Raw genomic sequence first — 17,667 nt, forward strand, 5'->3', positions numbered from 1 at the left:
TTCCTAGCAACAATGCTGCCATAGCAGCTGTGAAACTGTGAGTCTCTTCTGCTGATGCACATTTTTACAAGTGCAGTATGCAGACTCCTGTTCACCATTGGTAAAAATGCATAGCTAATGATGGTGACCGTGTTGAAAAATACTGTTTTGTAGCTCAAAATTTGCTGTATGTTTGCTGGAAGTAAATAGGGGGCATTACTTTCAGAGTTACTTGTATTAAGTAAGTAGCAGTAAGATGAGAGGCAATGTTCAAAAGGGGTTGGTATTTATGGAAGTCATCTGTTGCTCAGAAGGCTGAAGTCTCCATTGTGGTGGCTTTAACTCAAGTGTTATTCTGTTCAGTAACATTTAAATACTGCCTAGTTTGGAAACCATAATTACATCACCACTTCAGCAGTAACATGCAGTTGTATCACTCAGTTGGATTTGGAAAGTCACCAAAAGAGTGGTCTGTGATGCGTGAGAGATTTGGAGTTTGGAGGCTGGCCACTGGTGTCCTGATCTCATCATCCTTGCCTTTGTTCAGAGCTTTAAGTAAAAAGGTCCTCCCCTTCTGAATTATTAATGGCGCTGAATGTCTCTTATTGTGCACTGGGTACTTTAGTGACTAAACTCTGCACAAGACCAGTGGAAACTTTAGTTGGTTAGTAGAAATCAAGGCAAGGAAAAGAAACTTGTTTAATGCTTCTTCCTGTATTTAATACTTTTGTGTTTTAAAGCCAGTTTACCAATCTTCTTCAGTGCTTATAATTCATAATGATTCATGAATATTTAACCCCTTGCACTGTGCTGCCTAATTATACCTAAAAATGCATTTTAGATTTTTTTTTACCTTTAGCTTATTTTTAGTAGCCAAATGTTTAATGAAAAACTGTAAACAGTTGAAAGCTTTTACAGATTGTTTTCTATATATGAGATCCCATTTTAATGTGGATTTATGCATTTCTTTCTCCTCCATCTACTTCTTTCTTATCCAGTGACAGAAAGATTCCTAAGGCTACTTTCTCTTTAAGGGCATGCTGCTTACATAAATAGTCCTTTAAAGCATCGTCTCGTTTTATAATATTAATTGTTGATCAGGAGACAGGAATTATTCCTTAGAAACGTGTTTTCCTGATTGTGCATGCCTTGTTACTATTTCAATTATGCAGATTCTTGATGCTGTGGAAATTTGTGCTTGATGACGCCAAGGCAGCTGCACGTTGTTAGCATTGTAGGCTGTCAGATGATCATGTGGGATTCTTGCAGCATGCAACATTCAATAGGATTGAAAAAGGGCTTTTGATGCAAGGCATAGCTTTCAGAATATATTTGTGCCTTTTAGTTAGCTAATATAAAATCATAATATTTTATCTTTAAATTTAAAATGCTGCCTCATTTTTCTTCTGGTTGGTTTCATTTTGGCTTCACTAGAAGATGCATCTGGTACATCCACGATTGAGGAGTTTATTAATGATACTGTCGTTCAGTTCACTTACTTTTTTTCCTTTTAGAGTCCTAGCTAGCCCACAGATTACATGATCACATGCTCATTCAGTCATTCATATAGAATACAAACCACCATGCATGTTTTCTTCTTTCTTTTTCCTCTCTGCCTTTTTTCTTCTCTTTAAGTTGCATTGTCATGTTCTCTTTTATCATCAGGCTTAGTCTTTGTCTTCCCTCCGCTGCTATTTGTATATATTTTCCCATGCTTGGTTACTGCAATATTATTTGATTAACGGGCTGTGATGATGATGAACCTGCACACTGGAGGAGCAGCTACTACAGTGGTGATGAAGGGATGTAATAATGGTCGCTATCCTCGGAATTCTCTCTACAGTGACTGCATTATAGAAGAAAAGGCAGTGGTCCTGCAGAAAAAAGACAATGAAGGATTTGGATTTGTGCTCAGAGGGGCAAAAGGTATGTGCTTCTGTGTATGTGTGTGTGTGTGTGTGATGTGCACTGGCATGAAGAAATTTATACATCTCTGAATATAAGCAGGAATTATTCTTGGTGCACTTGGTTGCTAGACAACAGGATTCTCTGCATGCTGTACTACTCAGACAGATTTTAGTGGTTTCTGTCTGAAGCAGTTTGCGTTTTTGCATAGGAGAAGCACTGTATAGTCGTTTTGTGGGGAGAAAGTTTTGTCTGTATTTTTACTGTGATGGTATATGTAATATTTTGTCATTTATCTGCTTTGTTCTGCAGTTTACCTAAGGGAAACCTGCTTTCTTTATAAAACCTGCTTCTTTATTTCAAATGACAGTCTGTTTAAATAGGTCTGTGAATAGAAATAGACAGGAGTGATGTTTTGTTTAAAATAGGTGTGGATCTTCTGCAAGGTGACATTGGTGCAGTTTTAGTATGAAAATATGATCTTTTTTTGTATCTTCAGAAGCTGCACGTATGTTGCATGGCCTGTAGTGTGCTCATTTTAAAAGCTGTTCATATATTAAACTGCACGTTATTTTTCTCTAAACTAAAATCTAAAATAATGGCATTGTCAGGAGTTAAAAAAAACATTCTATTTAGTGCTTTCCTTTTTAACTTTCAGATCAGTTTGTTCCTTTTGTATTTTAAAAGATATATATGATGGTACATCCCATCTCTTAGTCCCCCCCATTTTTCCATGGGTTCTCCCTTGCCTTGCTTGAGCATGAATAATATTCCTTATCTTCATTCCTGGGACATCATTTTTGCTCCCCCTCTTCCTGTACCTTCAAGCCAGTGACACTGTAGATTTTCAGTGCTGTAAATGCTTTTCTTATTAAATGAATGTTTTTTAGTCCTACTAGGAAAGCCAGTTAAAACTACCTTTTAGTTAACCCATTGCCACGAGTTGACTGTGCATCAAGCAGAGGTTACTCCGACTGTACAAGCCCAATTATTTTCCCCTAATTTTCACTGTAACAGTGAGGGCGCCTCAGGTGAAAGACCCAAGGACTTTTCTGCTAGTCTGTGTATGTGACAGAGACAGGAATGGCTGGTTCAAGGGCTGATGTCCCCCCATTCCATAAGAAGTGCTTTCTGTACATATACAAAGAATTTTTCTAGACAAAAAAACCTGACTTCTGTTTTTTGCTCCTGCTATCCACCCTCCTCCCTGCCTTGGTTGGCCAAATGCTCTTTTCTGTCTACAGTCCATAATTCCTTTGTAGTTGGGTGTTTCCAGAGTTTGAAGCATTTTGCTGGACATACAAAAGGTTTACATGAAGTCATACTGAATATCCTGGAATGCTCAGAATCCAGCTATTGCCAAGCTACTGCTTGATTTAGCCTGTGCCAGTAAAGAAGCATGTGTTTTTCTCTCTAAATTGAAGACCTGTGGATTGCTTTTACAGAGATTGCACTCTGTTCTAAGCATTATGACATTCCTTGTGGCAAAATCCCTTACTTGTAGCACTCATCAATTTTCAATCACAAATTTGAATGGCTGGTAATAGGCCTTTAGTTAAGTGGTATTTTGAAGTATTTCCTAACTTTCTTTTTTAATGTGGTATTTATTTCTAAAGCTGACACACCAATTGAAGAATTCACCCCAACTCCAGCCTTTCCTGCTTTGCAGTACTTGGAATCTGTGGATGAAGGGGGAGTAGCATGGCAAGCTGGCCTGAGAACCGGGGACTTTTTGATCGAGGTAGGAGATCCTGACATCTAATTATTAGTGCTCTGCTCTGGAAGGAGTGGCTTTTCCTTTCATAGAATTTCCTTTGGAGAAAGTGTATGATGCTTCTGAAATAGCAAGTTCCATGGACTAACACCAGTAACTATTTACCCTCTCTATTTTTAAACCCCATGCAGCATTTAGAAAAGCAGTAAAAAGAACAATATTCAGTTTACTTGGGAAGTTTCTGTTTGTTCTCTTTGTCATTTGAGAGAATACAGTAGCAGAGAAACCTGAAGATTTTGATACTACTTTGCATTATTGAATTCAAATTCAATTTAATTTCTGTGTTTATTGCAAGCTATCAGTCCTCTAATCTAAATATTTTTACAGAGTCACCAAAATTAGTGACTTCTTATGATACTAATTCTTCAAGTCATAAATATTGGTTTGCTATTGGGAAGTTGTGAAGATAAAGCAAATGACAGGCTTGAAATCAGATATTTACAACTGTGTATTGTAAATGCAGCCATACACACACACACACACACACACAAAGTGGATTGCAATATAATTTTATGAGGCATATTTTAATATTGCCTTCATTCGTACAAAAGATGTCTTTGTCTTTTGAATTTTGGAGGATTTTTGGTTGGGATGTTAGGTTTCGTTGCAATAACACTTTCTAGTGTTACTGAATAGTCTGCAACAAGATGATGGTCTGGGATTTTCTCCCTCTTTCCATTCAACTCCTTCATAACCAACAAAGTGATGTTGTGGTTCATTGAAAATAGGGTTTTTTTAGGGTGGATCAGCAGAATCTTGTTCGTAAGATCTGTTCTGTTTTGGTTTTGTTTTTTTTTTTCCTTCAGGAAATGTCTGCTTTGTTAAATATTTACTGATACTGTAGCATTTATTTCTGCAGAGCTGGCTTTTCTATTCCGGGGAGAATAGAATGTGCAGTTTTCATTTGTTGCCTGCATGAACTTCCATGGTGATTGAATTTAAATAGGTGTACTGCTTCATATTGTAACAATGAAAGAACAGGCTTTGCAGATTCTTAAAGAGATGTGCATTTTGGCCAGCGCCTTTTTTCTTACTGTTATATACTTGTATATACTTGTGTATATAACAAACTGTTAGACAATACCTTACAGATTGTAATGGTACACTCAAGAGCAAGAAGGCTTTCAAAACTAAAATTTTTTTACTATGGCTTTGAAAAAGAAAGAAAAAAAAGCTTTGGTTTTGATTTTTTGATAGGCTTTTATTCTGTAGGAAGTATGAGTTGTACAGGCTGATTTCACAAATAGATTTAATGGTGAGTAACATGTAACTTAATGGAGAGGATTACAGGATAACTGTGCATGTGATTTTTTTTTTTTAAAGATTAACGAGAGAATCAAAGAAATCTGGGATACCTGATTCTGCTCAAAGGTTTACTGGTTTTGTTGCTAATGAGAGAACTAAAATTAATTGTCCAGACAATCTCCTAGCTTTAGCTTAGAAGAACAGTTAAGCATGTACAAGTATTGCTGAATCAGGGCATTAATCCATACTTCAAATAAGCCAGCATATTTGTAATTAATTTTGAAAAAAAAAACCACATTGTTACATCCAAATAAAATCCATTTCTTTGTAATTTGTGTACACCAGGTTATTCTGTTCTGAATTTTTCTTTTTAATTAAGAGAATGTTATAATCTTGAGAATTCAGGGAATTGATGGTTTGGGAGACTTTTATGTTGGAGAAACTGCTGGGATGTTGGTTACTTTCTTGCACTGAACTGGTAACATCTTAATGTACTCCACGCTGTAGAGCATGGTTACCATAAGTGGTGGATTTAGTTTGTCTTGCTGCCAAACGCTTTCTTCCATGACTCTAAAGTTTATGCTGGTGTGTGTAAGTGCCACCTCAACCATTTGTAAGTAATATAATGCATTTATCATAAATGTCACATGAATAATAAAGGAGTCAATGGGCAACTAGTATCCTAATTAGTCTCATTTATAACACTTGCGGCAAGCATCAAGCATTGGGAAACTGAGTGTCCAGTTTGGCAGAGGGCAAAATGCAAGGAAGAGCAGATGTTTCACACTTGCTTAAGCAGGTTCAGTGACTTGGGGTTGTAGAGGTAAGAGGAGCCTTTTGCTCTGACTCTGTCAAACAACAGTCATGACAGGAGGATAGATCCCTCCTTTGGAAGCAGGAAAGATTGTGAGGGTAGGTGAATAGAAGGCATCTTTCCTTCATGTTTAGTTATGATCTCTAGGACCATCAGGGGGGGTAAAACAACTACAGCTGCTAAGCAAACTAAATTAATTTGATCTAGAAGGTGATGCACATTGAGCAGAATAGATAAATGCTCCATATAGAAAAGGAAGAAAAGATGTTATTTTGCTTCAGCAGGTACGCAGAGTAGATATTATCTGAAAGGGGCTGCATGCTTTCTTGTGATGGAGTTTTTATCAAGTTTGCAGCTTTTCTGCAAAGCTACATGATACTAATTCGTCCAACCTGTACAATTAATTTTAATGTAAGTCTTCAGAAGCTAACATTTCAAACTTGCCTGTGGAGATGCAGTATTTACTGATTCTTCACTAAAATTTTGGATGATTATATGGCTTTTTATTCTGCCTTCAAATCTGATCTTTTTGTGTGTGTGTGTGTGTGTGTTAAAACATGTAATGTGTTTAGTAACTTTTCTGGATAGAGTTCAAAGAAAATGTGTTGAAAAAGTGCATGACTAGTTTCAGAGCTGCAACAGCTAGTGACAGCTGTCATTATATGCTTATTTTCATAAATAACTCACAGTTGACAATTCATGTGATTTTTCTTAGTTTTGGTAAACAATCAGAAATGGAGTATGACTACAACTTCAATTTTATTAAATGAGGGAGATGGTATGGTTTGCCTTAGTTGCTGCTTTATGATATTTTAGTAGGTATTTTGTTGAATCTCAGTATGTGCTCAATAAAAGAGATAAAAGTAAGCCACCACATCAGTGCAGATGCTATGATACCTGAAACATTATGGAATCCATTAGAGGGGTGTTTCAAAAACTATAGCCATCATTAAGGTATACACCAATTATGAAGCTATTGGAAGTTGTTTTAAATTCATCATTGTGACTGAATGGTTCCAGTTTGCAAAGGTTTCATCAGAAAATATCAAACTGACCTGATTTGGTTTATTTAAATCTTTGCAAGAAGTGCGTTATTTCTGATTCTAAGTCTCTCATTTGTTAATAATATTTATGTGCCTAACTTTGGTTAACTTTATACAGTGCAGAAATCAACCTTACCATAAATAGAGGAACCATTAAATAGCATTCAAAAAGAGCTGACTTACAACTTGAATCAAAGAATCCTTGGGTTTAGGTACTCTGTTGTTTAGTTGATTTGTTTAGTAATGGTTTTGTTGTTTTTTTTTTATTTGTTTTTTATATTTGCTTTGATGAAGTGTATAGCTGTCTTTAAGTAAAGAAATCCATTTATGTAGAAGTGGGCTTTTTGTGTGTGTCAGAATATTATTAGTAGTATCATTTGGTATAGAAGATATGCACTATCTTATTAAATTTAAACTCAGTGGGTTTTTATGAATATGTGAAAAATCTTACTTTGGAAGTGACAGAGCATTGGAACAGGTAGCCCAGAGATGTTGTGGAGTCTTCATTGGTGATATTCAAAACCCACCCAGATGTTTACCTGTGCAGCCCACTCTAGGGAACCTACTTTAGCGCACGTTTGGACTCCATGATTTCCAGAGCTTCCTTCCAGCCTCTACGATTCTGTGATTAAGACTACTTCATGTTGTTGTATCTATGAATGTATAGCTGCTTTGCAGTTGCTGCATGATGTTATAGATGGGGATTTTTAATCTATCGCAGTACATATTGCCTATCAAAAAACATTATAATATCAGTACTCAATAATGAAAGTAATTCTGCAGTGTTTTACCAGAATAATGCTTTTCTTCTCTGAATGAGGCATTGCAATGCATTTTTCTGCCATAAAATCACTTATTTTTCCAGATAAATTGAAATGTTACTGTTATCAGAGTAGAATGGTTGCTTATTTACATTCAAATAAAAATTTCAACTAGTAAAACCAGTGTATTATGTACTTAACAAAAAGAAGGTAGGCAAAATCTGAGGTCTGGCTTGGAAGACAAAACCAGGAGTGATACTAGAAGAAATCTCATCACAGTACAGGTTAGTTGGTATATGTACTGAATCATGCAAAATGGTCTGGATTATAACTGCTATCTTACTCAAAGGTTTAGAGAATTCAGTGGAAAATAGATAAAATGTATCATATACAGTGTTATTTTATCACTTTGAAGACAAAGGTATATGACTATGTAAGAGGTAGTAATAAGCATTCGAGAACATATTTTAAATAACTGGAATAATTTCAAAACAAAAGCAAAACACATATGCACATGATTAACTTTAGATTCATATTTAGCAATAGCTCAGATATTTATTTTATTCCAGTAAATTCTTCACACAAATTTCAAAAATTATCTGAAAAGTAAGCATTTAACTGTGTTGTTGTAACTATAGCCATTATGGCAAGCATAGCAATGTTACGCCTTATATTTGCATTTGATGACTGAATGGATTAGCGAGGGTTTAAAGGCCACCTCGTACTGACTTGAGTTCCTTGAGCAATTAAGAAATGTTTCCAAACCCTAGGTAAGCTTCACTAACTACCCCAAGTTTACTTTTATTTCTATTGTGAACCCCAGCTTCTACCACCAGATGTATATATAGTTTTCTGGGGAAGCTACATGGAGACCCTTTTTTTTCCCTCCCTGTAATAAATGGAGGTTTTATTATTGTTTTCATAATAACATAGGTTATCACATTGCAATTTTTTTTTTTGCAGCTGTTTTCTGAAAGTTTGTTCATATCCTTCCAGAAGTGTGAACACCAGCTTGATAACAGTAGTTTAGTAACTGCCTCCATAATTTCGTGTGTAAAAGGAGAAAAGAAAAAAGACTCTTGCTTTTTTCTGGGGTACCAAAGAGTAAAGTTCACCCCACATTGCTGTCTTGCTTTAGGTGTTCTTTTCTTTTACTGCCAACTTGGTTGTTCCTCTGTGCATGCAGTGAGCCTCCTTTCTCACATGTTATGCAGGGGAGTGGTAATACTCGTGGTGGAGCTCCCTGAGCCCTTCTGTTCCTACGCAAGATCAAATTCAGGCTTGTGTTTAACTGTACAAACAACACTGTTGCAGATTTTTGAAGAGAGATTTACCAAAACTGCAACACTACTGCAGTGTTTTAGCACACAAATAATATAGCACACACACACATACATAATACATACAATGAATAGTGGCTTTTTATGTATGTACGTACAAACAGGTTATTGAAGTATAGCAGGGGCTTGTCCTTACATGAAACTGAGGTACAGCAGATCCTGCATGCCTAGAATAGGCACCACGTTTAAATGTATATTTAAATATACCATGTATATTTAATTGAAACTGTTTCATTCAACCAACCATTCAAAGACTATTTCTGTTTAGTCATAATCCTTTTGGGACTTCTCTAAATGATGTCTACAAAACAGAAGTATTTTTCTTACAATCTAAAAAAACATCCTGGGCTTTTCTTAAAACCAAAGTTGTCAGAGTCCAGAGGAACCATACTTCCTGTATGTTGATTCAGAAACTCTTCTGCTTCAGTGTAACTATAGGTGTATTAGAGAAGCTGGACAGTAGGGTCATGGAAGAACAGCAGCCCTGATGTTAATGGTTGAGAGTAGAGAGATACGCCATATCTGAGCAGAGTCTGCCCAAGCAGATCAATTTTTTGCTTGATGGAAAATTATTTTGCTTTCTTTCTGCTTAAACTCAGTGAGAGAGGGTTTGGGTTTGTATTGTTTTGTTTGTTTGCTTACTTTTTTTATTTAGTTGTTTTAATGGGTAATAGCGGCTGAATGAAAGAATTGTGCTTTCAAAGTGTTTTGGATTTTCACAAAAGCACAGTAGAAAAATGACAACTCTTTGGGATTTTTCTTTTTATCTTTTTAAATTCAGTTTCTAACCTGCAGGAAATGATGGTATTCCAAATGTACTCGGTGTTATAATAAAAAAGATGAACCAATCTTATTTTATTCTAAAAGTACATTAATAAAACTTTTAGCTTTGTTGGTATAGATGGAAAGGGGCAGACAAAAAAGAATTTGATTCTTACAAGAGCTCAGTTATTCGTGCCTAAGCAAATAATGTTTTAAAATAAGACTGAAAAGCAGAAAAAGATTAAAAAAAATAAAAAGGAAAACAATAATTTTGTTGTTGTCAGGCATACAAAACCAGTCTGCAATAAAAATTCAAAAGTGTTTGTCTTTAGCCCTGATTTTACATGAGGTAGATATTGTGTTTGTAATCCCAAGGTGCAAGATAAAATGGCAATATTTATCTGGTTTACAAAAAATCTAACAAGCACTTATTTGATACTGAGAACTGATTTTTACAGTGCTCTGAGTGGAGGGTTTGGAAAGAATTTTGGTGATGTCAGTGACTGTCAGCACTAGCTCTGTATCCATCCGCTTCTTTGTGATGAGTCTTAAGGTATTTTAATCTAGATTACACTGTTGTCAAGAGAAGTTTGCTAGCATTAATGTTCTGAGAGATTCATTCAAAGCTCATGGGATGTCGGTGGAGTATGGAGCTATCCACAGGGAGCTTTTTGACTTCTAGTGAATATGAAAGCCACTGTTTCCCCGACTTCTTACTAAAAGATCCTCTAAAAATAACAATTTGTTTAAACATTAGCTGCTTATGATCATTCAGTTCCTGAACACCGAGAAGTGATCCAGTGGCATCCAGCCATCTTGGCCATCCATTATTTCACAGAAAGCATAACTGTGCATAGTCCTCACTTTTGCGGGTGTCTGTATGGTCTTTGCTAAAATAATACAATGATGCAAGTCGGCTATTTTCTGCTCTTAAGTTTTGAAGTTAGATATCAAGACTCCACAAATATAAATGCAGTTTTTAAGGTATAGTTAAGAGATTTCCAGAAGACATTATATTAAAATTAATTTCTCTGAAGCCTGTTGGCTTTTTTTAGTCTTTGATACTATGGAAACCTGGTTGCTGGAATGGAGCTATAAGAAAAACAGCACTTGTGCCTGGTATTTTAGGGGAGAAAATATAGTTTCTTCTCTCTGGATGATGACTGTACAAATCTATGAAAGTACAGGTGAAGGAAAACATAGAAGTTGCTTCAAATGATGAAGTATTGATTGATAAACTCTTTCTGTTGAGTGGTGCAGCAGGAGTCTTCAAATACATGAAATTTTTCTTGTTTTCGGGAGATCTAGGTATTTCTGCTTAAGTCTCTCCTATCTATCAAGCAAGAGAAATACTATAACATGGCGTTGTGTGCAAGGGTACATGTTTTTGTGGTGGCTTTGATTGTTTTACTGACAATTTAGTTTTTCGTAATTGAGACTAGCAATCAGCTGTGTGAATGACTATCCCTGCAGGTGTTCAAGAAATGTGTAGATGTTGTACTAAGGGACATGGCTTAGCTGGGAAATGTTGCTGGTAGGTGGATGGTTGGACCAGTTGATCTTGGAGGTCTTTTCCAGTGTTGGTGATTCTGTGATTTACTGTTACCTCTGTATGCTAAAAATAATTTATTTTTATTTTTTTTAAAAAGCAAACAAAAACGTAAGAATTAACAAGCATTCATGTGGTTTTCTATGTAGATTTTCTTCAAAACCTTAACTTTTACTGTGGACTGAGGTTCCTAAGCTGTATTAGATGTTTCAGAGGGCCTAGGTAAAGCACATCATGCTGGTACACAAAGCAGCTTCCCCATTGCAGTTTCAGGGGTGCTAATAACTGCAGAAACACTTGTAATTTGGGGAAATTAGGAATTTTGAATCCAAACTTCTAGCAGAAGCTCTGTGTTCCTTTTGTTACTATTTGTTTTGCATTCAAATTCTATTATTTTTCCTCTTTAGCAGAATAACCGTGGGTTCTGATTTAGTCCGCTAATTACTGAAAAAAGCAGAAGGCTTTAATTCCTACTTTTTTTCTTATCTGTCTGTGGTGGTAAATGTAAGAAAAATCACTAACTTTAACTTCCCAGAGTAATCCAGTTCCTTATACATTACTGGCCTATGTATTAAAAGAATAGGGATCTCTCTTCTTTCATAGACCTTAGAAGAAATAAACATGAAGCACACAAGCCAAAAGTGTTGAGAGACAATGATGATCCTCTTGCTGATTTTAACAGATGAAAAAGAATTCAGTTGTGGAGGTATGCTAAGCTGGATCTGAGTAAACTGGTGCTCATATCTCAGCTGCTGTGTTCCTGTGTGGTTAGCTTACAGCTATGAAGGAAAGCAGTGAGTGGGAATGTAATGAAGAAGATGGCTTCTGAAGATTCAAAGCCTTGTTTTGTTCTGTTGCATTCAAAGCATTTCCTGCAGCTCATAACTGTGGAACTCAGCATATTTATCTTGTAAGGAAATTGAAAAATACTTTAAATCCATCTGTAGCAGAAATGCTAGGTTAGGGCCTGAAGCAGTGATTGAGCACCTGGTGAGAAGGCAGGGCCAACCCAGGGGAGTGCAGATGCATGCAATATACCTGAATGATCAGAAGTTGTGATGCCAGGACCTGCCCCTTCCCAGACCTCATTTTGCAGTTGACAGTAGGGGTCAGGGCATTTCTTGATGGAGATCCCTGCCTACCTGGGGCCTTCCAAAGGTAAGCAGTTTTCTTTTTTTTTTTTCCTTTTGCTTCTGCATCTATGGCTGTTGTAGTGGATCTTGTTTTGATTTGCTGTAGCCTGGGATGGTACCACCCTGCTATTAAAGCTGTACTTTCAATCACATTGTAGTGTTACACCATCAGATTAGAAATAACTTTTTATATTCTACTGTAGCACTGATCTTTTCAACTTTCCAGAGACTTGAAAATAACAATAGAGAATAATAATCCTTTCTTCTGCTGTTTCATTTTCCTTTCATACTTTCTGGCAGCAATTTAGAGAGCAAGATTTCTAGTTCCCCTTACCTGGTGGTATAAAATTTTCTCTGATTACAAAGAGTTTATTTCTCTGTGGTGGTATCTTCTGCTCTCAAAACAGGAGGATGTGAAGGTCTCTGAATGCTTTGCTGGTCAGATCATTGAAAACATTCCTAGCAAAGAGATCAGATTTTGAATTCAGTTTTTCAGTAATTAACTTCTAATAGGGTGGAATCAGGTAGCTAAATATTTGGTGATGAATAGAAAATTTTAAAACATAAAGATGAAATCAGAGAAAAGTTTTTAGAACCTGGGGCAAAAAGTGTTTGTTCTAGTCAACTCTTGTCATTTTTGTTCAGAGTAAAGAAGGAAGTTAAGATGGAAACATGAAAAACCTGGGCAGAATAGGTTGCTGTGGAGAGAAAGTTCACCATGAAATCTGATTATTTACTAATTTAATGGTTGCTAAAAAAAGACTCATAAAGACTCAGCTTGGAATTGCACTCAGGTGATGTGACAAAATGTTTTTGCTACCAACCCAGTCGCTAAATAGAGGTTAGGATGCGTGTGAAATTCATGCTTTGTGATCTCAAAAGCATGTATGTGTGGCAGATAGCAAAGCCGTGCATTAACGGTGTTACATTTTCTTTTAAAGAACTATAAACTCTGCAGAATCAAAGAATTCTGTTTTTAAATTGTGAAGTACTTTCATTGCAATTCTTCTTAATACTAGATAGATTTATGCGAGGTAGTAGTTGACAGATGTGTGTTCTAGACAGTGCATTTGATGTATTTATTCAGGCTGAGCCCTATTATGATTCAATTTAACTGACACAGTAAAGAGGGAACTGTTTTTAAATGACCACCAAAATGCTTATTTTATGTATTTTCTAAAAGTTTGTTGTTAGTGTTTTTAATATCTTTTTTATGTTGTACTGACTGTGCCAATTATGGAGCTGTTTTTTGCAAATAAGACACAGTTTGGGGATTGAATTTAAGATGCTTCTTGTCTGTATTTGTTTCCCATAATTCCCTGTGCAATTTATAGAATTCATTTGAGATATTTTAATAGAAATCAAATGTGAAGAACAGCCTATTTGCTAGGTGCAGAGCGGGAAATGATGTAGGAACCTATTGTTCAAAAATCAACAAATGAAGCTATTCATACAAAAATCTCATTTTCTGTAACTGTTTTTTCCATTTATTATTTTTTTTGTCTCCTTATCCCATGCAGACCTCTCTGAAGGTGTTTCTCAGTTCTTCCATCCTTTTGCTTTTTTCTTATGATGTGCCGCTGTATTTTGTTGGTCTTATACAGCATATCAATCCAGGTGACTTTTTTTTCTAGAAAATCTGTAAACAGCATCAGGTTTGTTCCACAAAGTTCAGGAAACTGCTTTTGTCCTGCCAGTAGTACAAGGAAGTCCTCTGCTGCCATTTTAAGAGACAACAGATGTCATCTCTATAGACTTGCTGGGAGTGTTTTAGAGTTCTGTTAGACAGAGTTTTGGCTTTTGAGTTAACTATAATTGCCATATCCTTGTTTCTGCATTTCATCTGGTTTACTGGAAGGCCAAATACAGAATTCAGAATGTTCCCTTGATGGATAAATTCAATGCGTGGTAGCATGGTCTGTGTTTTCTGCTCAGATAACTGTAATCTTATGTCTTATAGTTTAAGACACTGACTTTTATTCACCCACCTCTTTCAAAGGAGCTCAAAACCAATGAAATCTAGATTAATTTCACATAGATTTGCTTGGATTTGTCTTGGTGATGATGGTCACTGGAATAGGAAGGCTATTCGGATTCCTGTCTTTCATCTCTGATGGAGTTGCGTTACTATAAAGTCCTTGTGTCTAACAGCGGAAAACAGAAAGTGTGTGTAAGATTTAAAAAAAAAAAAAAAAAAAAAAGTTGCCTGGTATATGTTATACTAGTATAAAAATCATAAAGAATATCTTTTATAAACAGAATATTGTCAGCTTTTTAACTTTAGAGAAAAATTATTAAGAAGCAAAGTTCCTTTTTAATTTGCATACTAACCCATACATAAATGCCAGGTTAGTTTACACATCAGTTTGCTTTGCTGTTTATTTAAAAAAATAAATGATATTTTGTGTGGTTAAATATACTTGGTTTTTGCCACTTTCATTGCAGAAATATATGTCATTAATTCAATTAACATTTCCTGTCTATTTTTTCTAATTCTTTTTTATTATTATTACTGTTTTAACAGTAGCATGTTGTTGTTGTTGCTTTTAGTCTGCTAGTCACTTATCAACCTAGGTACCTTTCAAGACAATTACTCAAAATAAACACTGGATCAATGACATGAGGGCAGTCTTTGATAGATGAATGATGATTGTTCTAAATAACACCTTTCAAATGACTTGCAGATACCCATTCTAGAAAGCTGCATATTCACAGAAAAAGATGTATAAAACTAGATGAAGGAAGATATGAGAATTAAGGTGAACTCCTTATTTACCTGTCTCAGTAGAACAGAATTGGAGGGAGATTTTTGTTCACTTCAGTGGCATGTTACATGGTTGAATTTAAACCACTGTTGCATTCAGCCTGAGTTTAAACAGCTGGTGTATATGCAGATGAAGGGAATTTAACCAATACTGACCATATTCACGCATGGCTCTGCATTACAGAACTGGGAACTGTGAGCAGTAGTGTAGTTTTTATCTTAGCATTCACTTTATATGTTTCTGTATAGTCTAGGACAGCTGTGCAACTACGATTGAACTTCTTAGGATGAGATTTAAACATATGCTAGTACAGGGTATTTGTGTGTGCTGCGGGAAATGCTTTTTCTTTGTAATTATTTTTTCATGAAAACATAAAGCCTGTGTATGTCACGGTTTGTTCCCTTGCTCTTTAGCTTAGATTACTGTTTAAGGTACAGAGTTTGTGCAGCAGAAGCAGATTAAATTAATATTTGCAGCCCATAGTTTAATGGAGAAGAATATGATCAGAATGTTCTTTCCAAAATGATGATTATAGTCTGAATCTTTCATGCTTTTCAAATGGTATATGTAGGTCTGTTTTCCTCACTTTTGGTAATTATTAGGACTTTAAACAGGCATGTGTTAAGTCTCTAGCCTTTATCGTTTTCTTGAAATTTCCTGATTGCCTTTTCTTGTTAAAAGTTTTATTTGTTTGTTGGGCTCTGGCAATGTATGTAGTACTTGTTGTAATGGTAGACTGCTTATGTTTTTATATTTTCTGTTGGCACAGAGAAATGCTTCAGTAGCATGTTCTCTTTTTATCAGACATTTGTGTCTGTTGGTATTACTGGCTAATCTCTCATATTGGCTGGTTTGACAGTTGTCTGGCATTTTGTCCTCACAGTCTTCTTCATGGTGTGGGATTTTTGGTGATTTTAGTGGGTTTTTGTTTGTTTGTTTTTCCTTTCCTCTAATATTTAAAAATCATTATTTTCCGTAGGTCAGGAACACTTTTTTTTTGTCCCCTTCTGAATTTGTTTTCCAGTCCATAGAGTTCTGAACAGAGAAACACTGCCGTCAATAAAATATGCTACGTTTGCACAGCAACTTCTTTTATTGTTCCGTAGTATTCTCTTTGGATGAAGTGTCTCTCTTGAATTATTATTTTAATTAGTTTTGATTTGCTTTGGTTATTGTTCTCTCTTGCACATACAACAAACTGTCTTGCAGGAAAGTTTACTCTGAAAACTGTCCCATTACAATTACAGACACTAAAAAATTACAGATCAGGTCCTTCTGGTGCCTTTCATTGTTAAGAGTAAGAGCTGTTTGAAGTTTATCTCCTCTCAAAGAAGCTGTTACAAACTGTGACCCCACCAGAGGGTGGAGTACAAAGAAGGATAAACATTGAAGAAAGACTGCTTGGGATTTCACTCTAAGAAGTTTTCAGTAGGTTACAGTGTTAGAATCATCCTGTCTTGCCAAGAACTACATGGGCCAAAATAAACAATGTTTCTTTCAAAAAAAGAAATATATATATATAAAGAAAACAAAACCACCCTGGCCTATGGCATTGTAGAAATTTTTATCTGAAGAACTCCAAACAGCATTTGTGCTTTAAGCAAGAGCCAGGTTGTCCCAGGTTGTGGACAAATATGCTCACTTCCTGCAGGTATTTGAATTGTACTGGATAAATGTGGTCTGAATGTCACTGTATATATACTAGTTAGAAGCCAATATAGTACCCATTTCATCTTCCTTGCTCTGTGAGGAGTGGTGGGAGCAGTCTGCTGCTGCAAAGGGAGAGCAGTGTATGCCTGCTACACAGAGGCAAGAGGGAGACAGACGGTCCATGTCCCTGTTCTCGCAACACTGCTGACGCTGGTGGTTACACTACCTGGGTGTAGCTACCCTACCTACCATGCGTATCCATCTCTTCAGGTTGTTCACATTGCATGGCAGTTTTGGACATCTGCCATGATCTTTTTTGAGTAATGCAAGTGATAGAGCATAATGATATTAGCCTGTTTTACGTTAGCCAAACATGAATCTTTTCTTATAGAGAGAGCATGGTAACTCCCCTTGCACACCCTTTTCCCTCCCTCCTGCCCTTCAAAATGTCACAGAAGACTATGCATAAAGTAGCCTGAATAGAGAGGTTCTTGCTGCTGTCTTCTGAAAACAGAACAAAATGACTGAGTACATGCTAAAATGATTTTCTTGTCTTATCAGAGTTCACAAACTGTGCTGTTATTTGTTTGTTTAAGGTGATAACTTCCAAACAGGTAGGAGACAGTAAGTCTTATATGTAATTGGAATTATAATTCTCATTGTTAAATAACAGGGCTGGAAAAGGATAAGCTTCCTAGGGAGGTGGTAGTGTTAAAAAAGGAGGGTAATATGATTCTTGTCTACGGTTTTTGCAGCAATTTGAAAAGATAATGTATAATTCTGTTTTCCCCTGCTCTACTGAGCTGTCAAGGGCAAATCTGAATGGCGTCCACAGTGCTTAGTGCTGACAACCTTTCTTGTTTTTTTTGTTTGTTTTGTTTTTTGCATCTCTGTTATGGAAGTGAAAGATTTGCAATTGCACTGTAATACAGCACTGGAGGGTTATT

The 17,667-nt window shown here is 36.0% G+C and overlaps 1 protein-coding gene across 7 annotated transcripts in view; it reads left to right on the forward strand.

Moving 5' to 3' along the window:
* Positions 1-17,667, forward strand: part of SHANK2 (SH3 and multiple ankyrin repeat domains 2) — a 325,477-nt gene that overhangs the window by 200,095 nt on the left and 107,715 nt on the right. For all 7 annotated transcript variants that reach the window (XM_032444759.1, XM_032444760.1, XM_032444761.1 and 4 more), the window contains 2 exons: positions 1,823-1,905; positions 3,501-3,625. In XM_032444759.1, the coding sequence (XP_032300650.1) occupies positions 1,823-1,905; positions 3,501-3,625 (208 nt within the window). The remainder of the gene's footprint in view (positions 1-1,822; positions 1,906-3,500; positions 3,626-17,667) is intronic.

The sequence above is a fragment of the Coturnix japonica genome, chromosome 5, assembly GCF_001577835.2.
Source record: "Coturnix japonica isolate 7356 chromosome 5, Coturnix japonica 2.1, whole genome shotgun sequence".
Lineage (NCBI taxonomy): Eukaryota > Metazoa > Chordata > Aves > Galliformes > Phasianidae > Coturnix > Coturnix japonica.